This window comes from Syzygium oleosum, unplaced genomic scaffold (assembly GCF_021117445.2).
Source record: "Syzygium oleosum isolate NSW1041296 unplaced genomic scaffold, Sole_v2.1 Sole_v2.06, whole genome shotgun sequence".
Taxonomy (NCBI): domain Eukaryota; kingdom Viridiplantae; phylum Streptophyta; class Magnoliopsida; order Myrtales; family Myrtaceae; genus Syzygium; species Syzygium oleosum.
This window is the reverse complement of record NW_026607490.1, coordinates 4,453,550-4,478,410: the sequence shown is the minus strand read 5'-3', so window position 1 is coordinate 4,478,410 and position 24,861 is coordinate 4,453,550. Positions and strand designations below refer to the sequence as shown.

At 41.8% G+C, this 24,861-nt stretch overlaps 3 protein-coding genes across 3 annotated transcripts; 2 read left to right on the top strand and 1 right to left on the bottom strand.

Annotated features, from left to right (window-relative positions):
* The first annotated feature begins 786 nt into the window (after nucleotides 1-786).
* On the top strand, nucleotides 787-2,395 carry LOC115680186 (BAHD acyltransferase At5g47980-like). Its single transcript, XM_030603939.2, has one exon. It carries the CDS (start codon nucleotides 871-873, stop codon nucleotides 2,206-2,208), a length of 1,338 nt encoding a protein of 445 aa, XP_030459799.1. The 5' UTR covers nucleotides 787-870; the 3' UTR covers nucleotides 2,209-2,395.
* Nucleotides 2,396-7,817: 5,422 nt separating this feature from the next.
* LOC115680301 (BAHD acyltransferase At5g47980-like) lies at nucleotides 7,818-9,651 on the top strand. Its single transcript, XM_030604102.2, has one exon. It carries the CDS (start codon nucleotides 7,891-7,893, stop codon nucleotides 9,280-9,282), a length of 1,392 nt encoding a protein of 463 aa, XP_030459962.2. The 5' UTR covers nucleotides 7,818-7,890; the 3' UTR covers nucleotides 9,283-9,651.
* Nucleotides 9,652-20,209: 10,558 nt separating this feature from the next.
* LOC115680295 (stemmadenine O-acetyltransferase-like) lies at nucleotides 20,210-22,150 on the bottom strand. The gene is made up of 2 exons (XM_030604096.2): nucleotides 21,131-22,150; nucleotides 20,210-20,775 (listed from the first exon to the last, which is right to left on the bottom strand). Exons 1-2 carry the CDS (start codon nucleotides 22,073-22,075, stop codon nucleotides 20,410-20,412), a joined length of 1,311 nt encoding a protein of 436 aa, XP_030459956.2. The 5' UTR covers nucleotides 22,076-22,150; the 3' UTR covers nucleotides 20,210-20,409.
* Between the last annotated feature and the right edge of the window lie 2,711 nt (nucleotides 22,151-24,861).

Below are 24,861 nucleotides of genomic sequence, written 5' to 3'. Positions count from 1 at the left end.
GCGAAGAATGAATGATTCGGAAAATATTTTTCTAAAAATGATGACTTATATCGATTTAAATAATTAGTCAACAAGAATTTTTTAATTATTGACAATAATTTATATCTCAATATTTTCCTGGACCATAAGTCGCATCATATTTGCAAATGTAAGAGCTTATTATTAGTCTATAAAAACCAGAATTCATGACCTAACCCAAAGTATCAAATACGCGCGCATCCGAGCAGGATCTACCCAGCAATTTATCCGTTTTCAAATCCATGCTGACATTTGTCCTCTCCATACCTCGTTGGAGATAACGCCTAGAACAGGAAAGAAGTTAATATTGCCAAACGTTACAAGCCATAAAAGTAGCAGCTTTTTGGCTGATTGATGGACGGTTTCGATGTTGTTTAGTGAGATAACTTCGAATTTAATTAGGATCAAACTATGTTATTTTGGGGTAGACACCAAAGGGGAGATGTGACTTTTCGAGTTAGTATAGATACCTGCGACAACCTCTTACTTTGTTTTTTTTTGGCTAGAATACATTTGATTTTGGAAAAATATCCAAAATTTGCATAAAACTATCTCTAATTAATGTCCTTGGATTATTCCTCTAAATGCATCAAACTATGTCTAATCCAAAATATGTCTCATGGCCTTTTCTTGGCTAGAAAATTATCATTGGACATATCTTTCTAAATGCATCAGGCTATCTCTTATCCATTTTTTTTGAAGTGGCAATATTTGGTCATTGTTGCACCGTCGCTATTGTATAATAACCCTACCGTCCTGCCAGCAACCCTTCTTTTATAAATAAGGAGCAAGAGGATTTTCATATCAGTGCTTACAAATCTCTCTCTTTCTCTCTCTCTCTCACTGGCAGACATGACAATCGAATTCAAGGTCGAGGTCGTCGCCAAAGAGACCATCAGTCCGTCGTCTCCGACGCCAGACCAGCTGAAGAATTTCAAGCTCTCCATCTTCGACCAACTCAGTCCCATCCTCTACATCTCCGTCCTCCTCTTCTACACCTCGGACGTGAGCGTTTCGCCTCCCCACCACCGGTCGAGTCGTCTCAAGTTGTCGCTCTCGAGAGCGCTCGCTCACTTCTACCCCCTCGCCGGGAGGATCAGGGACAACCTCCACATCGACTGCGACGACGGCAGCGGTGCTGAGTTCGTCGAAGCCAAAGTCAACTGCCCTCTCTCCCACATCCTCAACTGCCCCTGCCCGGCCTTGCTGCGCAAGCTCCTTCCCATCGACACCGAGTCGCCAGAGGCCTCTACCGGACGCCTCTTGCTCGTCCAGGCCAATACCTTTGGATGTGGCGGCCTCGCTGTTGGGGTCTGCGTCTCCCACAAGATCGCTGACGCCTCCACCCTAAGCACCTTCATCAAGGGGTGGTCCGCCGCTGCCCTCCATGGTGAAGTCAACGCTGGTGTTGAAATCCCGCCGCTCGACACGGCGTCAGCGCAGTTCCCGCCACTGGCAGAATTAGCTGCCACCTCAACCGTGGTGGTGCTCCCGAAAGTGAGGTGCACGACAAGGAGGTACGTGCTCGATCCCACTGAGATCACCCCGCTTGCTGCCAGTGAGGCCGTGCCGGAGCCGACCCGGGTGGAGGCTGTGGCGGCCCTCATGTGGAGGTGTGTGGCCCGCGCTACAAGGAAGAACGATCCTGGGCGGCGATCACTGCTGTCCCAAGCAGTGAACCTCCGGGGGCGGCTCCCAAAGCCGCTCCCAGAGACCACGGTCGGGAATTTCGTCGGGGGCTTCCAGGTGGAGATTCCGCCCCAAGCAGAGGAGAGCGAGATGGAGCTGAAGAAGTTGGCGAGCAACATGAGGGAGGCGAAGAGGGAGTACTTCGAGAACTACACGCCAAGGCTGAGCGGTGGTGGAGTGAGCTGCATGGCGGTAGTCGAGGCCGCTACCAAGTTCGGCATGCTGATCAACAGCGGAGCCGTCGACTTCTACAACTGCAGCAGCTGGTGTGGGCTCGGGCTCCACGACGCCGCAGACTTTGGGTGGGGGAGGCCGGCGTGGGTCAGCCTTGCCGGGGTGGAGTACAAGAACAGCATTGTCCTGGTGGACGCGAGGGACGGGGACGCCGTCGAGGTCTGGCTGACGCTGAGCGATGCCGACATGGATGCGCTTGACGCTGATGAGGAGCTGCTCCGGTTCACTTCCCTGAACCCCAGCGTCTCCGGCTTGTCCATTCCGTGAGAATTTATTGCTCCGAGTGTGTAAAAAACCCCAGAAAATATCACGCAGAATTGTCCTATATTGACAGCGCATGACGAGATAGATTCCACGATTAAAAAGGATACAAACTAGAAAAAGAACAAATCTAGTGAATAAAATTGAAACAAACTCGAACGAGATTACTTAAATTTCTTATGTTTTTTTTTTGGTGTGGACGCATGGTTTATAGATAACATAGAGTAATTCGATCATGTTTATAGTTTATTCCTTCGGTTGTTTTGTGCGTATGCATGAGAGTACTATTTTATTTGTAGTTACCATTTACAAATGTATAGAGGATCTCTCTCTCTCTCTCTCTCTCTCTCTCTCTCTCTCTCTCTCTCTCTCTCTCTCTCTCTCTCTATATGAAAATGTGTATGACCTGAAATGAATGTATGTGTGCGCATGATTTGGCAATCGAAAAGAAACTAAACTCATTCGGTGCTTGTAAGGGTGTGTTTAATAGCTTAGATATAACTCTGGATAAGAAATAAATTATTCCACACTGCGTTTGGTTATGTACTCTTGATTGCACAAAATTGGATACTCCGAATATTGTTCGAATCTCGAATGGGGAATCGTGGGTGATCTCGATATGAAATTAAAACATGAAAAAAGAAAAGAGAAAAGCTTCCAATGGGTTTCTAGAGACGCTAGAGGGGTGGGGGATAGAGGAAGTGATGAGTGACAGTGCTCTCAGTATGAGAATAATTGTGGCCCACGTGATATTATTAATCAATGATTTAATTATTATTTAAATGCTAAAAACCTATTGGCTATGAGAAGGTGCAACTCTTATGAAAATATAATGTGCTTTGATGTAAGGCATTCGTTGAAGGCACTTACTGAAGGCATATATGAAGAGCCTCATCATCTCTTCACCCTAGATGACTAAATGTTGTATTCTATTTTCCATCAGATAAAGTAATTTAAGACTAATGTGGGTTAAGGGAGAGAAATTGGATTTCTTCGTTTCTCGTATTTCCGCAATAATTATTTTATCAAACTTACTGTTATGGATAAATGTGTGTCTTCATACATCTTATCGTGGATAAATCATGAAGATGTAAAATTCTTTAATTTAGAATTTCCGCATAAAGAATTACATTATTGCTCACATTCAACCGTGTTGGTGATGATGGAGAAAAAAGAGTGTAGAGCCAATGTCTCAGTGGTTGCCCGTGAGTAGTGATCGCTGCGACGGAAGTGACTCTCTCTCTCTCTCTCTCTCTCTTAATGAATGCATTAAATATGTAGCAGCGGTCTCAAACAACCGTTGCAACAATAGATGAGACTGCTGGTGGACGACCCACCACAATGGTGGTTGCCGGCGACGATCACCCTGCTAACAAGGGCGACCGTCATCATGCCGGAAGTCTGGACACAATCGCCCTATAGATTCGGGGCTTTTCTGGTCACTTTATTTTTTTTTCCTACATTTTTAGCTTTGTATTTTTGAATAATTTGTTTCCTAAAATATGACTTCATACCTAGCAACTTAAACAATGGAGTTCTCTATATTAACATTGTTGTGCAGAGTGGGGATCACTATTAATAATGCACTTACCATGTGCATAGTTAATTAGTGCGTTTATTTCTTTTGCCAAAACAATGAAGTTTTCTGTTAGATTTCCCTTCAAATAAATGTGAGAGATACACTACCAAAGTTTGTATTCTTGACTTGTGGTACCAAGCCCACTTAAGTTCAAATAAATGGCGAATGTGACAAATACATATTCACATGGACTTTGACATGATGAAGCCAGAAGAGGGAAAATAAAGAAAACGAAGCAATCACCCAAGTTTCAGCTCCTTCAGGAACCCGAACAGGTCATGTCGCTACGCCAATTGATGCGAGGTCTCTCTCGATGTTCACCTTTTTTATCGACCGTCTTGGACCATAACTACTGCCCTTCGAGGTCTGAACTCCGGAAGGAGCTAGATGTCATGAGCATAGACATCCGGATGGGCGAACCTATTGCCGGCGCTGGGCGCATCGAAATTTTAGGCAGAGGATAGACCTCTTCACTAGACCAACCAATTGTAATGAAATGTTAAGCTTGCAAGACGTTAAAAGTATAACACCGCTGAGACTTAGGATTTTTAGCAGATCTTATGCACGTTTCAGTCCTCCATCTCATGATTTAAGCCTTTTGAATTCGATTGTTTGACAATCAAAGCTTTAATCCAATTTCTTTTCGCGCCCGTAACGTTTTCTTCTGACATGATTCTCAGGTTGAGCTTCAAGAAGCTGATTATCAAATTGAGCTCGTGACATAGTGATTGAGTTAGATTCTCAGTTACATTTTACTAGACTTCACTGTTAGTTTTGCTGCTTTTGCTCCATCGCGAGTTTGCTTCGAAACTTGATGACAACTATTGCACAATTAGATCGTCCCAGTTCTAGAGCTCTATTATCGGGCAAGATATGCGATGATCTTGCTGTCAATAGATGAGGACACCATCTTGGCTTTGCAGTTTCGGGAACTTGCTTTCTCCATCCACATCACGTTCCTTCACAAAAAATGAAGTTTACAGCTTGCAATTCTCTTTGCTGAATGAGACATAGTTTTCTAAGATATCTATAGCACATTCCTCCTACTCCAGCTTCCCTGATGAACTAAGAAATTTAGGCCACACGAAAGAAAAATGCGCAAATTAGTTCACATCAAGTAACTTTACTTCTATAAACTACGACTTCGGACTTCTAAATAAGCAACTCGATTCCACTTTAAACAAATATAAAACCGAAAGACTTGGTGGTCATCAGCATTTTTGTTTGGCATTTTTATTTTTGGGTGGACCAATCTTGCTTTGGGCAGTTCTTCGAGTGGCTTCTTGATTATCTTTTCTTTTTCTTTTTCCTTTCTGATTTTTGGTGGATAAAGTAATTATTTGAATTGTTTGAGGCTACCTGGCACACGAGCAGAACGTTGTTGATAAACAAAAGATATCAGGTCAATATCCGTTGCCTTTTCCTGTATTTCTTTACCACAAGTCAATGTTTAACTTTATCCCTCGTCTTTTTATATTCCAGGGCATGGACGTAAAAACTCGGCTGCCTAGACCCCATGAAAAACTTTGTAAACCCCATAGTCCTGACTCAGAACAATTTGTATGTAGTTGGCGAGATCAAAACATGTGACGTCCAACTCCCAACCTAGAAATCCCATCTTCTCCAACCTATAGCAGGTTGCATGAAATTGTTGCAATTTGAATGGGTGATGCCTAATTCCTGAGCAAAAAATCCCAGGTTTGAAAATATTTTAAATATAGAGTGAAGAAGAGAGGTATAAACGGACTTATTGGCGGAAACCCACTTGAACATATGGAATCCGTCAAGGGTTCATAGAGCCAAGCATTCGGTTCAAAAGAGCTAGACTAAAAAAGCTAATAAATACAACAAAAAAGAAAAAAAAAACTAACAATTGATCCAATTACACATGAACAAAAAGCTAACACATTTTTTTGGAGTTATTGGACTATATACTATTAAGATAATAACAAAAAAAAAAAACACTAGGCACCCACTTTAAGAACTATAGTCACTAATTATAAGACTATAGTTTTTTCTATGATGGGTTGTTGCGGTTTTATTTAATTACACTATTAGGAAGAGTCCATGGACGCTGTACACGTGGTGCTTGTAGGGTAAGGCATGCACGTGGGAAAGCATCATATTCCTTATGGTCCAAACCGGCCCATTCCTATCATTTTTGGCATGCATTTGTAATAAAGTTGACTTGAGGGAACGGATTGGCATAACTAGAATAAAAATTTCAATGGACAGGGACTGGAAAATTAAGACATATCAACTCTCCCTAATTGTTTAGCATAGAATTTGTCACAATTTGACCATTTATTATAGCACTAGCTTGCACGCCAGTATAGCTGATAAAATACCCATACCCGTTGACTTGTGCTTTTCTTGATGAAGTTCGGTACATATGGACTAGATGTGACCTTGCATTTGGAGCTTTCAAATGAGTTGAGATTATCTATTGCTTTGATAAAACTTTAGCATTTTGAGGCGTGTTGAAGTGAAGGTTTTATGTGTTTGGCCTGCATTAATTTAATATTGAGTTTCTGTTAATGAGTAACAGTCGAGACAATTATCCAAGAAGTTCTAAACCTCTCGACTTTTTCAATTGAGCTTTAAACCTTTTAATTGTGCCAGTTGAGTTCTAAACATTTTCACGTTTTACCAATTGAGTTCATCCAGCCAATTTTAGTCGAAAATTGCTAACTTGAACGCCAGCCATTATTAACACGATTAGTGTTGACGTGGATAATTTTTAATGATATTTTAATATTTTTAATATTTTTTAATTTTCTTTTCTTCCCTTTTCCTCCTTTACTTTTTACTTTTTTACTTTTTTTTTTCCTTTTCTCTTATTTTCTTTTTTTTTTTTTCCTTTTTCCCTCCGTTAGCCATCGCTAGGCCTCATGCGAGGGACGCCTGAGCGTGGGCTGGGGAGGGCAGCTCTTGTGAGGGGCTAGCAAGGGCCCCCCAAGCGAGGGACGCCTAGGCCTAGGCCTACGCTTGAGCAAGCGAGAAAAGAAAAAAATAAAAAATAAAAAAGGAAAAGAGAAGAAATGAAAAAAAGGAAAACAATTTAGTAAAGTTCGAAAAAATATTAAAATACTTTTAAAAAATTGTCTAAGTCAACGCCGAGCGTGCCACGCAGGAAGGCCACGTCCATGTTAGGCCGGCCAAAATTGACTGAATGAACTTAATTAACAAAATGTAAAATGTCTTTGACTTAATTGGCAAAAGTGTAATAAATTTATAACTAAATTGATAAAAATGTAATAAGTTTAGGACTTTTTGGATAATTTTCCTAATAGCAGGGTCCATCTCCCCATGCACTACGTAACAAAGCAAAGTCCGCGAGCTGACCGAAAATCGTCATATCTGGAAAACGTACGAAGTTTTTCATTTGTACAAATCAAGATTCACGAGCTAAGCGAAAGCATTTAATGCAGGCTCAACCGATCTCGTATCGCCCCCTATCGCTCGATTTCATCAGTAATCCACGCAATATCCGTCTTTAAATCCGGGTGACCTTTGTCTTCTCTACATGAATATATGGTGGACAATGAAAATCAAATAGATTATGAATTTCAAGTTCATAACCATCTTTTGTTTATTTTTGGCCATGTTTTCATGGTTTGTCCAACATCATCATCAAATGTTTCGTTCCTAAAACGTATTTATTTCCCTCTTGTTTAAAATCCGTTTGCTTTCGCTGCGTGGATTCAGGCAAGCGTTGGTTTTTGGGAAGATAACTAGGATTAGGGTTTCCAAGTTCATACATCGTACTTGCCAGTTGCAGGCATTCGAAGAATCATTAATTTCGCCGAAAGATGAAATCAACTACGAAGAGGGAATAGTCATGAAAACATTAGAACGTGAAGGCAGTCAACTTCGCCACATGTCACGAGCCAGAAAAGTAGCAGTTCTTGGCGATTTATCGACGATTTCGACCTCATATAATGAATAATTCGAGTTTAATAAGGACCAAACATGACATTTTGGGTGGGCGGCCATTGAAAATGTGACTTTTGCGAGAAAGTATAGATACGTGCAACAACCTCCCCGTGAGCATTCTGTTCAAAGAACCTCATATATATATATGTTCTCCTCCACCTCTACTTCCATGAATGAGGAAGGAGCAAGAGGATCTTCGTATCAGTGCTTACACATCTCTTTCTCTCAATATGACGATCGAATTGAAGGTCGAAGTCGTCGCCAAAGAAACCATCAGACCGTCGTCACCAACACCAGACCACCTGAAGAATTTCAACTTCTCCGTCTTCGACCAACTCAGTCCCATCCTCTACACCTCCGTCCTCCTCTTCTACACCTCGCACGCGAGCGCTTCGTCTCCCCGCCACAGGTCGAGTCATCTCAAGTCGTCGCTGTCGAAGGCGCTCGCTCGCTTCTACCCCCTCGCAGGAAGGATCAGGGACAACCTCTATATCGACTGTGATGATGGTGGTGCCGAGTTCGTTGATGCCAAAGTTAACTGTCATATCTCCCACATCCTCGACCGCCCCTGCCCGGTCTCGCTGTGTAAGCTCCTCCCGATTGACACAGAGTCGCCAGAGGCCTCCACCGGCCGCCTCTTGCTCGTCCAGGCCAATGCCTTTGGCTGTGGCGGCCTCGCTGTCGGAATCTGCGTTTCCCACAAGATTGCCGACGCCTCCACCCTAACCACCTTCATCAAGGCGTGGTCTGCTGCCGCCCACCTTGGCGATGCCATCGTTGGTATTGAAATCCCGCCGCTTGACATGGCGTCGGCACGGTTCCCGCCACTGGTAGAATTGGCTGCCATCTCGGCCATGGTGGTGCTCCCGAAGGCAAGGTGCGTGACAAGGAGGTACGTGCTTGACCCAGCCAAGATCACCCCGCTTGCTGCCAGTGAGGCTGTGCCGGAGCCGACCCAGGTGGAGGCCGTGGCGGCCCTCGTGTGGAGGCGTGTAGCCTGCGCTTCAAGGAAGAACAACCCTGGGCGGCAATCCCTTCTTTCCCAAGCGGTGAACCTCCGGGGACGGCTCCCGGAGCCGCTCCCACAGACCACGGTCGGAAATTTCGTCGGGGGTTTCAAGGTGGAGATCCCGTCCCAAGCAGAGGAGAGGGAGATGGAGCTGAAGAAGTTGGTGAGCGACATGAGGGAGGCAAAGAGGGAGTACTTCGATAACTACACGCCAAGATTGACCGGCGGCGAAGCGAGCTGCATGACGATAGTCGAGGCTGCTACCAAGTTTGGCACGCTGATCAACAGCGGAGCCGTCGACTTCTACAACTGCAGCAGCTGGTGCGGGTTTGGGCTCTACAAGGCCGCCGACTTCGGGTGGGGCACGCCGGCGTGGGTCAGCTCCGTGGGCGTGGAGTACAAGAACAGCATCGTCCTGGTGGACGCGAGGGGCGGCGGCATGATCGAGGTCTGGCTGACGCTGAGCCAAGCGGACATGGACTCGCTCGATGCCGATGAGGAGCTGCTCCGGTTCGCTTCCTTAAACCCCAGCGTCTCCGGCTCGTGCATTGCGTGAGAATTTTTATTGCTCGAGTGTGTAAAAACCCGAGTAGATAATGCACAGAATCGTCCTATATCGACAAGGGACGTCACGAGATAGATCCGGCGAATGAAATTGATGCATATTAGAACAATGTAGATCTGGTGAATGAAATTGATACAAGCTAGAACGAGCTTACTTAATATGTTTTTTTGGGATAGACCTACGCTTTATAGATATCACAAGGTAAATCGATCTTGTTTCGAGTTTATTCCTTCGGGTGTCTCGTGCATATGCATATGGAAGTGTTTTATTTGTAGTTACAATATACAAATGCATAGAGGATCTCTCTTTCTCTGTCTCTCCCTATGTTGTATCTGATGTGTCATGTACAGTGTTGACTTTAGAATAGATTTTGCCTTTATTTCTTATGGTTAATTCACTAACACACACACACACACACACACACACACACACACACACACACACATATATATATATATATATATATATATATGTAATAACTCTTAGACTCATGCGATAGCAAATATCTTACGTGCAAAAATGTCTCTTACTCTATGACGTTGTAATAATTATGTGGACGTTGTAATAATTATGTGGGTGCACGTAATCGAGAAGAAAGTTAACTCATACCGCGCTTGAAGGGTGCGTTTGATAGTCCCGATATAACCCTGGATATGGGATAAATTACCATGTCTGGTTGCGCAATATTTATGTGGCAGGGAACTCAAGCAACCATCGCAACAAATATGACCACCATCATGGTGTGTCGACATGGGCAATTGTTCCCTCGCCCAACAAATCTAGGTCTTTTTTGGTTAATTTATTCTTTCTAAAGTTTTTAGCTTTCCTAATTTTGAGTCGTTTGTTTCATTGAACATGGCTTCATACCCAGCAACTTACCAAAAAACACAAAAGTTCCATATGTTGACATTGTCATACAGAGTGGAGTTTGTTGAAAGGAAGATTAAAAAAAAAAATATTAAAAATTGAAAAATGTCGTCGCGATGGCCCGGCTGATTTGACGGCGCCACGTCACACCGGCCTAAGGACTCAATTGGCAAGAATTTAAAAGGTTTAGGACTGAATTGGCAAAATTAAAAGGTTTAGGATCGAATTGCCGCCGTACAATAGGTTTAGGACTAATGTGACAATTTTCCCCAGGGAACTCAAGCAACCATCGCAACAAATATGACCACCATCATGGTGTGTCGACATGGGCAATTGTTCCCACGACGGAAGGCTGCAGGCAGTCGCCCAACAAATATAGGTCTTTTTTGGTTAATTTATTCTTTCTAAAGTTTTTAGCTTTCCTAATTTTTAGTCGTTTGTTTCATTGAACTTGGCTTCATACTCAGCAACTTACCAAAAAACACAAAAGTTCCATATATTGACATCGTTCGTACGTGACGGAGCTTTGTTGGCAGGTACACATGCGAAATTTATATCAAGTGCCCACATTGAAGAATTGGTGTGATGTGGAGAGCTTAATATTTTTAGTTGGCTCATAAGTAATTGTTCTAAACTTTTGAGTAAGGGCAGGTCTAATTGTATATGTAATTAGGCTTGTATTTAGTCTCCCTTCATTGCGTGATGAATATCTCAAAGCGGTCCTTATAGTCTCACATTCGGAGATGTCGAATTTTTCCTGCGTGATGAAGTTTCTTGTTCAGAATGGATTTCCCTTTAGATCAATGCGAGAGATACACAAGCGGAGTCCGCAATCTTAATGTAATAGATATGGCAAAATGAAACTATCAAGAAACTTTACTTCTTTTGAAATAAGCTAACTTGATTCACTGGTCCTTTTTGTCTGGCCTTTTTTATTTTTTGGGTGGACCAATCTTGGTTCAGCCAGTTCTGCCGGTAGCTTCTTCATATTCTTTTCATCTTCGGTTTTTGGTCTTTACAGTAATTATTTGCACGGTTTAAGTTGCGCACGAGCAGAATTGATAAAGTTGTCGATAAACAAAAAATATCAAGTCAATGTCTCACCTTTTTCCTGTGTTTCTTTGCCACATGTCAATGTTTAACATTATCTAAATTTTTCTTTTTATTAATCCAGGGCACAAGCATGAAGAATCGGCTATCCGTATCTCTTGAAAAACCTTGTAAGCCTCATGAATCGGTTAAATCTAGGTCTTTGGCTTGTGCACACGGCCTTGATTCAAAGTAGTTTGTACGTAATCGGTGATAATCGAACAGGTGATGTCTAGTTCGAGAGCTGGAAATCCCATGACCCTAACCTAGAGTAGTTCGGTATGTGAATGGGTGACGTCTAATTCCCGAGCTGGAAATCCTTATCACCCCAACCAAGCGCGTAAACCTTAAAACCTTGTAGATGAGAGAAGTGTAAGTGGTCTTATTGGCGGAAACACACTTGAACGCACGGAATGGACCAATAGCTCATAGAACTGAGCACCGAGTTCCAAAAAGAAAAACCTAACGTCGATCCAATTACTCATGAACAAAAAACCTAACACATTTTTGGAGTTGTGACTATATTCTACTAAGATAAAAAAACTAAAATAAAGAAAAAACCAAAGGCACCCAATTTAAAAACATGTCACTTACTATTAAACTATACTTTATTTATGATTTAACTAAACCGGCAACTATCCTTTGGAGGGTAAGGCATGGACGTGTGAAAGAATCAGATTCCTCATGGTCCAAACCGGCCCACTCCTATCCACATCATTTTGCATGCCCTTCCAACCAAGTTGACAACTTGAGTTGAGGGAACTGATTAGCATAATCAAAATTAAAATTTCAACGGACTAGGATTGGAAAGTTAGGACATGTAACAATTCTTCCTAATCATTTAGCACATATTTTGATCACAATTTGACATTTGATTATTGCACTAGCCAGCATGCGGATATTGTCCTTCAAATTTCGAGTCGTTTGACGCTTTGGGATTGTGAAGAACGTAAACCCGAAAATTTGGTTTCGTGCATTTTGGTGTTTCACTCATTTGGAGTCGAAACTTGTTTTTTTCTTAACCTTTGATTCCGTCCAAATTAATGTAAAGAGCAGGCATGCCAACTTTCGCAGGGACCCCACCCTCCGAAGGCAGGCCAACCTTCACTTAACGTAAAGAGGAGGCGGGCTGACTTGTCCCGCAGCGAGATCCCCTTTTATTAGTGTAGCTTATAACCCAACGTTGTCCTGAAACTAGTTAGTACTTGCGTTAAGTATTTCAACCCCTGCTAGAGGCCAAACTACAAAAAGATACAACATATGGGATATGACCAAATTGGAACAAAAATCTTTTGGCTACGGGCCAATTTTCCATTATTGCCTGTAATTTTCCCCAATTTTCTTTTTCTCAACAAGTATTATAGGCTCGACTAATAGAATACACGTTGACTTTATGACTTGTGCTTTTCTCGATGAAGTTTAGTACATATGGACCAGATGTGCCCTTTGCATGCATATGGAGTTGTCCAGTGTGCTAAGATTAACTAATGCTTGAATGAAACTCCATCGTTTTGAGGCATGCTTAGGTGAAGGTTTCATGTGTTTGGCCTGCATTAGATGGTGGGGTTGACTTGGTTTCTGGAAGGGAAGATAATATAAGTCCATGCATTGGATCTTATTGTTTCCCTTTCTTCTTTCTCTTTTTGTTTCTTTATTCATGTTCATGTAACGAGCTCAACAAAGTAGGGAAAGCATGTGCTTTCGACTGGGGTTGCTTGCCTAACCAAGTGTAAACATTTGACGGGTTGATAAGACCGCATTCCTTATTTTAACGTGCTCGTGCCCGCACGTTCAGCCCTCCAAATTGGAGGATAGTTTTTATTCTCTCGCCCCAGGAAAAGCCTCCGTGTTTAACGTCCCAAAGTTCAGACTCAAATTGTTTAAGGACTTGCTCACATCCAGGGATCTTATTGTTTCCCTTTCTTCTTTCTCTTTTGTTTCTTTTTGTCATGTTCATGTAGCGAGCTCAACATAGATGTACGTTGTTAAGAAGAAAATCCAGGATCGAATCAAGTCAGTATATCCCTTTCTTCGTTCAGAAATGTTTGTGCGGATTCATCGGTTGATGACGCGACATTCAACGATTATCAAACACGCCATTTGTTATTCCTTGTTTTTCCGAACCTGAATGAATTACGACGAGCATCGCCACTTGGGAGCACGTGAAACCATTCATTTAGCTGGACTAATACCCTAAGAAATCTCTAACTTTAACTTTTGTCATAATTTTACTTTTTATCTCATAAAAAACCTCAAACTTTAGGTCCATTCCTAATTCTACCATAAACTTTTTTTATCCCATAAAAAACCCTCAGCTTTAGAACATGTCCCACTTTTATCATAAACTTTTTTTTCCTAGGAAAAACCTCCAACTTTTGGTTTTGTCCTAATTTTACCCTAAAATTTTTATAGTCTCGTAAAAAACTACAAATTTTTACTTGAGTCACAAATCTGCTCCCATTAACTCTTCGTCCAAAAATTTTTGTTGATAACTGATAGATGGAAAACTCTCAAGCACGGGCTATTCGAGCAACCCGAGCGCTCTCTGACCGCGAGAGATGGAGCATTCCCAAGCACGAGAGATCGACGAGCGTAAAATCCCTAAGGGTTAATGGAGAGTAGATTTGAGACTTAAGTAAAAGTTGGTGATCTTTTATAAGACAACAAAATTAGAATAAAATTGAAATTGGATCTAAAGTTGGGATTTTTATATGAGATAAAAAAAAGTTTAGGGTAAAATTGGTACTCAACCTAAAGTTGAGGGTTTTTTATGAGACAGAGAAAATTTAGGGTAGAAATTACGACTGGATCTAAAGTTGAGAGTTTTTTTATAGGACCAAAAAAAGTTTAGGGTAAAATTGGGACATAACCTAAAGTTGAAGGTATTTTATGAAACAAAAAGGTAGAATTGGGACAAAAACTAAAGGTTGAGGTTTTTTTCTGGGTATTTGGCCCATTTAGCTAGTACTCTCTCATAAGATTTATATAATAAGTACTCAATTTTCCTTGATTGTTCTATGTTACTTGTGAAGGATCAAAATGGTCTCCATACCTCATATTTGGCAAGATTAAGAGCGTGGGCTCAATCTCAAAAACACAAGGCTTTGGCCCAGGAAGGTAGCCCAGGTTCATTGTTAGGTCTTCTTGTAAGATTCATACATTTCACTTTCTAAGGAAATATTATTGGGCCACAAATTAGGAGCACGAGTCAATTTAAATCGAGTAATCTCAAAATAAATTTTTTGGCGAACCCTATATTTTTAAATATATTTGTTCATCAAGATTTTCCGCATCGCTACGGGGATGGGCTACCGGTGTTTCCTACTCGGTCTGATCGTTAACACGAGGATCTCGCACCATTTACGAAAGGTTCGAATTCAAACTTAGAGAGAGGTCGTCACTCTACATCACTCACAAGTCACTGGCCAGAGACAAATGCTCTCCACGACTATGGCAACATTGAAATGCTGGACGTCTGGAACCCATTCACTAATGCGAGATACAAACATTACTAGTAAAAGCAGGATTCGAACTAGTGACAGTTTAGTAATTAATATCAGCCCGCACTACTGGGTTGCCGCCGCCGCCGCCGGTGCCGGTGGTTCCATGATATTGTCATTTCGGAAAAATTGTTCAAAAGGGCCTAAACCTATTGTATTATGTCAATTCATACCTAAACATTTTAATTTTACCAATTGAATCATAAACATTTTCACGTTTTGCCAATTGAGTCTAACCGGCCAATTTTGGCCGAAAATTGATGACATGGATGCTAGCCATTCTATGTGGCACGGCCGATGCTTTCGCTGACAATTTTTAATAATATTTTAATATTTTTCGAATATTTTTATTAATTTTTTTCTTTTCTTTGTTTTTTTCACAACTTTGGTGAGTGAGGTCACTGGCCAACCATTGCTACCCTCACGTGTTGGCCGGCGAGGGCCGTGATGCCCTCGCTTGGACCTGGTGAAGAGACGATGAAGCAATCATCTAGTTGGCGGGCGAAGAGGATGAGGCGTAGGGAGGGGATGAGGATCCTAGAGATCTCGAAGATGCGACGCTTGATGGAGAGGACCTCGACGTGCGGGGTGGTGAAATTGAGGATGGAGGTATTGCCATTGATAAGCTTTACGAAAAACTGGAAGGCCCTGGAGGATTCTGTGGAGGTTTCCATGGTTGATTTGATTTTTCTCTGCGTGCGTATGAACAGAGAAGAGGAGAAAAAAGAAAAAAAAAATATATATATTATTAAAAATTATTCACATCAGTACTGGCTGTGCCACAAAAGACGCCCATCGTCCACATAAGCGATTTCTCACCAAAATTAGCCGGATGAACTCAATTGGCAAAACAAAAAAAAAATTTAGAATTCAATTGACAAAATAAAAAGATTTAGAACTGAATTGACAAAATACCAATAGGTTTAAGATTTTTTGGACAATTTTTCCTTGTCATTTCTATACATCGATCATGTAGTTAGGGAGCTAACAATGGATGTAGTTCCTTAGTTGTTCATAACTTTATATAGTCACCATACATGAATTTTATTACTGTTTTTTTATTGCTAAAACATGAATTTAATTACTTGAAGTAAAGAATCATCGTCCTCATCCACGTCATTTTGTTCTTAAGTGCGTCACCCTAGTTCAGTTATAGCAGGATGAAAGCGACATATCAACATATAACCATTTATGACACATCCAAATCAAGAACCAATCTCCATAGGCTTGCTTGTGCACGACTTTTGTTACTCATCTACTAAAAATAATGCCTATCTTCCCTTCAAATCACATCCAAATCAAGAGCTGGCCCAAAAGAAGAATAAAAAAAAACATATGGTCGCAATATCTAATAAATGCATATAATTCGTTCGAACATCAAACTATTTAAGTCTGCAACTAATTATGCATGCATGGAATTGATAACTAGATGAGCACATTAATGCTCGACCGTGCCCCATCCAGATCTGCATGGTGACAGGCTTCTCAAGAAGTCATGACCCACATCACTTGTCTCTCTGCGATAGTAATTGATCGGCGAACGTCGCATTCATTGCAAAAGACAATGCGCTTGAGCTCAAGGTCACTCTCGAAGTTGAGTGAAAGTCATTCATGAGTTCCAATCGATGTGTGTGGAGGTCCAAAGTTCCTTTACACGAGAACTTTATCGATAGACGGTGAATTGTGAAGTAATCGATCATCTAAATTGCAATTCACTCGATTTGGGACGATTATTCGTCGGGATCTACCCAAGAAAATATCCAGTCAAATATAGCTAGAGGCTCTCTCTTCTAACATTCAATGTGCTACTTCTATGTCAAAGCATATCTTATAATGTATAATTAAATTGATACGAAAAGAAAAAAATTGATGAACAGGAAGGGCAATTACTGCTTGCATGATGGATCAGTTGGAGAGTGGGGCACTATACATGTGATCACATCACGGGTCAGGACTATTCCTGAGATGTTCATCCAGATTGGGGATGACTCTTGGACGTACTCAGGACAATGACCTTCAAATCGACAATTCATCAGCAGGTTGTGCACAAAAAGTTTAATTAAATAAGCATGTTCACCCCCATATTTTTGGCTTTGCAATAGATTATTTCTCTCTTTTTTTTGGGCGGGGGTCGGAAATATAGATTTCGTTGATTAAGAAAAAGGGTTAACATACATAATCATAGCTTCAAAACATAACAGAGCCCAAAAGGCTTGAGGGGGATATAAGGTCTAATTGGAAGGGAACTTTTTCTAGCGTTGGGCTATGCAATATGTTTTCGACTCATATCTTTATCAGCCAGATCGGATTTAGAGCGTCCGTGCTTCCAGAGTAGAGATATCTAATGTGCCTACTAGCTTATATATTCGTTATTTTTGGCTTCATGGCAGCTAATTGAGTTAGGTAGATTGAAGCCAAAATTTGTTGAATCTTTGAGAAGCAATGCTAGCCTAGGCTCTCACCTCCCACTTTTTGGAGGTATTAGTAACTAAACCTCGACAACTTTTTCTGTTTGGAAGGAAAACCCTAAAGAAAGGGATCTTTCGCATACTTAAATCAAACATAAACTTCTGTAAATAATTTCAATTTAATCGGTAAATGTCACTAATCCCGTAATTTATTTCGCGGAAAATGAATTATTTAAAAAATATTTTTCTAAAAATAATCGTTTATATCATTTGAAAAAATTAATGAGAAATATTGTCATTATCGATAATAATTTATGTCTAAATATTTCCGAGAACTATGAAAATATACATCATTTATTCATTTTTATTAGTAATATAAGCAATCGATTTTAGGAAAATATTTTCCAAATCATTTATTTTTCGCTAAACAAACGGACCGAAGTTTGCGCTTATCATTCTTTGATTAAAGAAATTAACATGTCAATAGCACACTTTGCGGGGTTGTAATGGGATTACTCCCTTTTTGGTTTTTGGCCAAATTATGCATATAATATTTTCACAGAAATTCTCTCGGCTAGGCATCTTATCTCTATAAATAAACAACAAAGCAACAAAAGAAAAACCCTAGCAAGGTAAACCCTTCATTCGTGAACGAACGCAACCGATCCGATTATCACATCCCATAAGTCATCACCTAACTCCTACCTACTTTGGAAGCGTTTCTAATTCGTCCGGAGTGCGGTGGAGGCGTGGAAATCGATGGTTCAATATTGAGAATCTGATTTGACAAATCATCCACCTACATTTTAGCTCCGTTTATTTCATAAAAAATAAATAATTTAAAACATAATTTTATAAAAATAACCGCATGTATTACTTGAAATTATTACTCAATGAAAAACATTTCATTGTTGACATTTATGTGGATAATGAAATTTATTTCGTTCGTTTAGCTTATAAGCGATACAAACGATTATTTTTATGAAAGTATTTTTGAAAACATTACAAACACACGGTATGTAAAAAAACACAGGAAAAATGAGGTTACGAACTTCATGTTGACCTTTTGGATCATTGTTACTTGTTAGTATAGAAAACCTAACAAGGAATGTGTTACTTTCCTTGTTACACTTTATGTTGATCATTTGGATCATTGGTACTCCATGTTGATATTGGGAATGCATGTTATTTTGGTAAACCGCGATTTCAAAGGGGTTTCGGGTATTAGTTCCCTTACTCGAGTTGGGTTTGGGTATCGAGACTATTTAAGAGCCGTATAAGGAATACGATCGAGTTCGAGCTTGAGTTTGACGATCTCTTTTACGATTCCTCAATGTAGATGCACTAGGCAAATTTAGCAGGTCGCGATAACCACAGTCTACCAAGCAAATTGCACCGATACCTCTGAATAATCTCAATCGGAGGCGCACACATAATCGTTGTTTATGAAACAGTACTGCAAACAGAGACGCACAAGCCGAGCAAGCAGCTGATGGGATTGGAATGTTCAACCAACTCCATCAATACTTCAATTATGTCGAGAAGAAAGATTTTGTCCCCGAAGGTTTTTGTCAACCTGGTCTAGATTTGGCGCGTAGACTTACTAGCCTAGGGTGTCAGAAACCGAATCGAAATCGAAACCGAAATTTTGTGCATTTTCGGTTCAGTTCAAATAATGATAAATAACCATTCGATTAATAAACCGAACTGAACCAAAAAAAAGTTAAAAACCCATCCTCGACGTTCTCATCCTCCTCCCACGTCCAGGCACACCACCGCCAGCGATGAGTCAGGGCCCCCCGTCACCACTTCCCCCACCCGGAATAGCAACTGCACGTCGTTTGGGGAACATCAATGGCGGCGGCGGCGGCGGCGGCATCGCGTGCCTAGACAGAAACTCCTACACCCTCACCCTGACGGGGCTCCCTAGCCCGCCGATGGACTAGGAGGGGAAGGTAAGGAAGTCGAAGAGGTCGGACGTGACTCTGCCTCGTCATGCGCTTCATCGGCCTCCCGGAGACGACCATGGTCCTGACAGCTGCTATGGTGGCGCATGGGGTCAGATATCGCTGGGGAAACAGCGGCAGGGGCTGAGGGGGTGGCGGATCTGGAGGGGAGAGCGGAAGGTGCGAGGCGGGAAGAGGGGAGGTTGGAGGATGGAGGATGGAGAATGGGGACGGAGAGGAAAGGGGTGTTGAGGTTTGTGAGATTGGATTATGGTCTGGGCGAGTGATGACGACAGATCGTGCTTCTTCTTCGTTGCTGATTCATCGATTTCCATGGCTAAACAGAAATAAAAAACAATAAAAATGAAAATTTTAATTTTCAGGTTTTTATAATTAAAAGAAAAGGTGTTGGGAAATCGCGAAAAACTTGTTCTTCTTTGAGTCGGGTTGAGAAAGAGAAGAGTTTGAGCGGCGCAAACAAGAGAGAGAGGAAAATCGAAAAACCGAACCGAACCGAACCGATCCCAGTCGGATTTTCGGTTCGGTTCGATTTTTCTAAAAATCCGAACTAAACCGAATCGTTGACATCCTTACTTCTCTGGTTTGAATGAAGATCGATCATACTATTCAATTTGATAAACGTCACAAGAGATAAATCAGAAGATTCGACACGGGATTGTGCCTGGCCTATCTTTATACACATGCAGAACAGCTGATGCAGAAATGCTATGTAGTTTATAATATAGATAGCGAGGGACCTGCAAGTTGACCCTCTACTGTTCGGTCGAATCCGGCTAGAAAGATGATTTTGCGCAGGTAACAACCCAATCCGAATTAGTCGAACTATAGAAAAGACGGTTTTCTTAAATTATATCACTGTATGTTAATCTCATACTTATTCATCACTCGTTGAGGCTTTGAGCTGTTATAGTAGACGCGCACGAAATGTATACACTACAGCTGATGCAGAAATGCCATGTAGTTTATATTATAGATGGCGAGGGACCTGCAATTTGACCCTCTACTATTCGGTCGAATCCGGCTAAAAAGATGATTTTGCGCATGTAATGACCCGATCCGAATTAGTCGGACTATAGAAAAGAGGGTATTCTTAAATTATATCACTGTACGTTAATCTCATACTTATTCATCACTCGTTGAGGCTTTGAGCTGTTATAGTAGACGCACACTAAATGTATACACTACAGTACACAAAAGAACCAAACATAGGTAAACATAGGAATAAGGACATAAACAGTTGCATAAACAAAGCACACCGATGAACACGCACGCTGTGAACATCGCGAGCTACGCGTATTTCGCGTTCGGAGATGCTGATGACGACACGAGCGAAAGAAGCTCCTTGTCCTTCTCGAACAAGGCCATGTCCTCTGGCTTGAGGTTAGCATATGCTTCTATGCCGCCTCCATCTCGGGTGTCCAAGAAGACGACGAGGTTCCGGTATGGGAGCGGGGAGGACCCGACCCACACGGGCTTGCCCCATCCGAAGTCGGCCTCGTAGGTCGGGAACCGGCACAGGCTCGTGAAGCTGAAGGGCACGACCTCGCCTTTCGAGATCCGGGCCGAGCGTTCCTTCATGAAGTTCAAGTGCCCTTCTCCTTCTCTTAGCTTCTTCACGTAGTCCATGTTCACTTCCTGTATTGCTTCTCTCACCTTGTTAAAGGACAAAAAACAAATATAACTTAGGAAGACTCAAAAGCAATCAACAGGCTACACTGTCCATGACACGCAAAGGGAGTTTGTTACGCCACTTCGCAAATAATTTTATAAAGCAATCTTTGTTTCTAGCACTAATGCATTATTATTCACTTATAATCCAAAAACATCTTAATCCCACAAAGGATCATGATTAATATATAATGCTTGGAATGTTCCTGATAGCTTAAGTTTTTAAAGGAATTAGTTATGCGCTCACATACTAATTCTATTGGAAAAAATGGATGGACACTAATCTTAAGCTTATGTCCTCCAGTTTGGCTATGTCTAGAATGATTTTTTCTGGCTATACCTGGTTCACAATCATATGTTCATCAGTATCCCTGGTTGGCATCGTTAGGGCAATTCTGCTTATGTTCCCGAAATGGCGGTCCGACAATGGCGGATCCATCCTCGGACGCAAGTTCACTGCATGTAGCACCGTGTATATCTTGTCATTCTCGCTGACGCAGTCCCCTTTCTTTTGCGTGCTCTCCATGTATCGCCTCCACAAGAAGGCCGACAAGGCCTCGACTCTCGTTGGCCGCCTCCTCTGGCCTTCGGCCTCCGCCGTCTCATCATTGCTGTACTTATCTCGAAGGGCGGCTATTGACTTGGCGTCGAAGACGAACCGCTTCGTGACAAGGCCTTCCTTCAAAAGCCCCGAGCTCGGTGCAAACCCGGCTAGATTTATCGGCGGGAAAAGAGAGGATGGCTTGAAAACGGGAGATATCATATGGCCACCGTCGCCGCGAGTGACCGTGGCCCAACTATTGAGGAAAGAGAAGAACGACAACGCGTCAGCGAGCTTGTGGGAGATGCATAGCGCGATGCACAACCCTCCGCACTCGAAGAAGCTAACTTGCACGGCGGTGGCGAGATCCCTCAAGTCGTAGAGCTTGAAGGGCAAGAGCTGGTCGACCTTCTCAGGGTCAGGACTTTTGAGGACCTCTGAGAGCCGGCATGTGGCTCGAGCCACCGCAAAGTGGACGCCGTCGTCGTTGCACTCGACGTAGAGGTTGTCTCTCAAGCGCCCGGCGAGCGGGTAGAACCGAGTTAGGGTTTCGGACAGGGATCGCTTGATCTTGGAGAGTTTCTCCTGGTTGGTGAGGAGGTCGTCCTTGGGGAAAAAGAGGAGTAGGGGCATGAAGATGGGGGGCGCGATCTGGTCAAGGAAGGAGAGGTCGTGGCGGCGGAGGTCGGGAGGCGTCGGAGAAGACGGCTTGATGGTCTCCGTGTGTTCTACTATCACCTTCATCGTTTGATCGGTGTTATGGGAAAGCGTATGGAGAGTTTTTTATGATGGAGATGGTGATGAATGATCATGGGCAATGGGGGTTTATATAGAGAGGAGAGAGAGAGAGAAGGTTCAACTAGACAACCTCTAAGTACTGTACCGAACTCAAACACGTCTGCGCGATCGAGTAACTATTTATTATTTAAAATCAATCACTTAATTATTTTTCAACGAATAATTAATGAGTGACGTAATGGTTATATTGCCAAATTAGATTATTCCATACACGAACTTTTTATAGCCACGTCTTAAATATGTACTAATTATTGATCACTCAATATGATCAACTTCATTCTCCCGACCATACTGAATTAAGTATATTACGTTTGGCCTCACCTGCAAAATTTATTGATCACTCAACATGATCAACTTCATTCTCCCGACCATACTGAATTAAGTATATTACGTTTGGCCTCACCTACAAAATTTCTAGTATAAGCTTATTTTGTATGTGTATAAACTTTTGCGCTGACTTGCAAATTCATCTCGCCAAATTGGGACGTCAATTTGCTCCGAACAAAATTAATCGCGCCGAATGAGAGAATTGGAATGCGTGGCCACGTTCTGAGTCATTCAATCTCCACGTCACTCGCAATTAATGTGAACCGCCCCCGGGACAAGCGAAAGGGAACTAATCCGTTTGACTTCTCTAGCTATAGCTCGAATGGGACGAAATGCCACTGAGGACGACTATTGGGTCCCAAAGAGTAGAGCGACATGTGGCATGTCCACGTCATACGAGAGAAAAGAGGGTCTGTTGCCATTGTTTCGTTTAGTAGTTTTTTTTTATATGAATTACCAAAAAAATTCTAAACTTGTTATGCGAATGCTAATTCAGTCATAAACTTTTCAATTTCGCCAGTTTAGTCCTAAACTTTTTGGCAATTTGTCAATGCAATCCTTTCGACAATTTTTGCCCGGAAATTGCTGATGTTGACGTGGATGTCAACTGTCCTCCATGGCACAATCAGCGTTGACGAAACAATTTTTTCATTTTTTTTTTCAAATTTTTTTAAATTTTGTGAATTTTTGGAATTTTTTTCTTTTTTTTCGTTTCCTTCTTCCGCCACATACCAATGAAAGAAAAAAAAATAAATAAAATTGAAATATTATAAAAAAAAATCAGAAATTATTTTTAAAAAAATACAAAATTTGTCAATGTTAGAGTCAGTCATGTAACATCGGACGGCCGACGTCCATATTAGCGATTGTCGGTTAAAATTGACCGAAAGGACTACATTGACAAATCATCAAAATATTTAGAAATAATTTTGCCAAATTAAAAGACTATTGGCTGAATTGGTATCTTTATAATAAGTTTATACTTTTTTGGTAATTATACAGTAGTTTTTTGGGATGTCTGGCTTTAACACAGCAAGACACTTACTATTTCTTTTGACTAAAGAAGAAATTCTTGCACCAACAAATAATTTGGCCAACTCCAAACTTTTGTTGGAAGGATAAAAATACACACTCCTTTAAGTTTTTCGTCCATGCAAGTCATAAGGTGATTAACAGCGCGGACCCGTACATAAACACATCAACAAAGAGAAACGATGCCATTTCTCTAGAACAAGAATGGCTTCTTTTTGTAGTCTTTTTAATCAAGGGCTCAGTTGTTTTAGCGAGAAAAGAGAGTAAAAATTGAACAACCCCAAATTGAAATTGAAGGAGTTGTGGTTTTTGAATCGAGTTCTATTTGCCCCAACTACAAAATTAGCGTTCCAAAATGATGAGTTCCAGCGAATTTATTGGCTTGCATGTACGAAAGAATTTAAGGCCCAATTCCATAAAAAACCCCAAACTTTAGCTTTTGTCCCAATTATATCCCAAACTTTTTTTGTCTCATAAAAACCCCAAACTTTTACTTTTGTCCCAATCTAGTTTACTATTCATCCAATTTTTAATATTATTTTTCGAATTTTTTTTCTTTTCTTTTCTTTTCTTTTTTCACCCTCAACCTCCCGGCCGGCATGAACGAAAGAATTTAAAGGTGGGTATTTTGTCACTTGAGTGGTCGAGCATTTTTTTGACAAACGGCCGAGGCCGAGCCTCACTGGCCCGAGGGCCGCGCTCGCCTCGGGCGAGGCTCGCCTCCGCGCGGGGCGAGGAGCCGACGCCGCGGCGGCGCGAGCCTCGCAGATCCGGGCGAGGCTCGGCCGCTGCTGGCCGGGCGAGCCGAGTCTCGTCGCCGGCCGGCTGGCCGGCTCCTGCTAAGCCGACCTCGCCGGGCAACGGGCGGAGCCTCGCCGATCTGGCGAGGCTCTACTGCTAACGATGGCTGGCCGGCGAGGTCCTCGGCCTGAAGCCGGCGCGAGGCCTCAGCCTCGCTGCTCCAGGCCGACTCGCTGCCCTCCTCGTCAGTCGCCGGATCGGCGACCTGCCGGAGGTTGAGGGTGAAAAAAAGAAAAGAAAAGAAAAAATTGAAAAATAATATTAAAAAATTGGATGAATAGTAAACGGGGTAGATTTGGGACAAAAGTAAAGTTTGGGGTTTTTTATGAGATAAAAAAGTTTAGGATATAATTGGGACAAAGGTTAAAGTTTGGGATTTTTTATGAAATTGGGCCAAGAATTTAAAGGTGGGTATTTTGTCACTTGAGTGGTCGAGCATTTTTTTTTAAAATTTGCTTGAAATGACGAGATATTTATTGATCTTACGATTATAAGTTTGTTAGAATATTTAAATATTAAATCTCGCATTTATCTAATAACCCAAGCTTTTAGAATAGTTAGCAGTAGTTTAA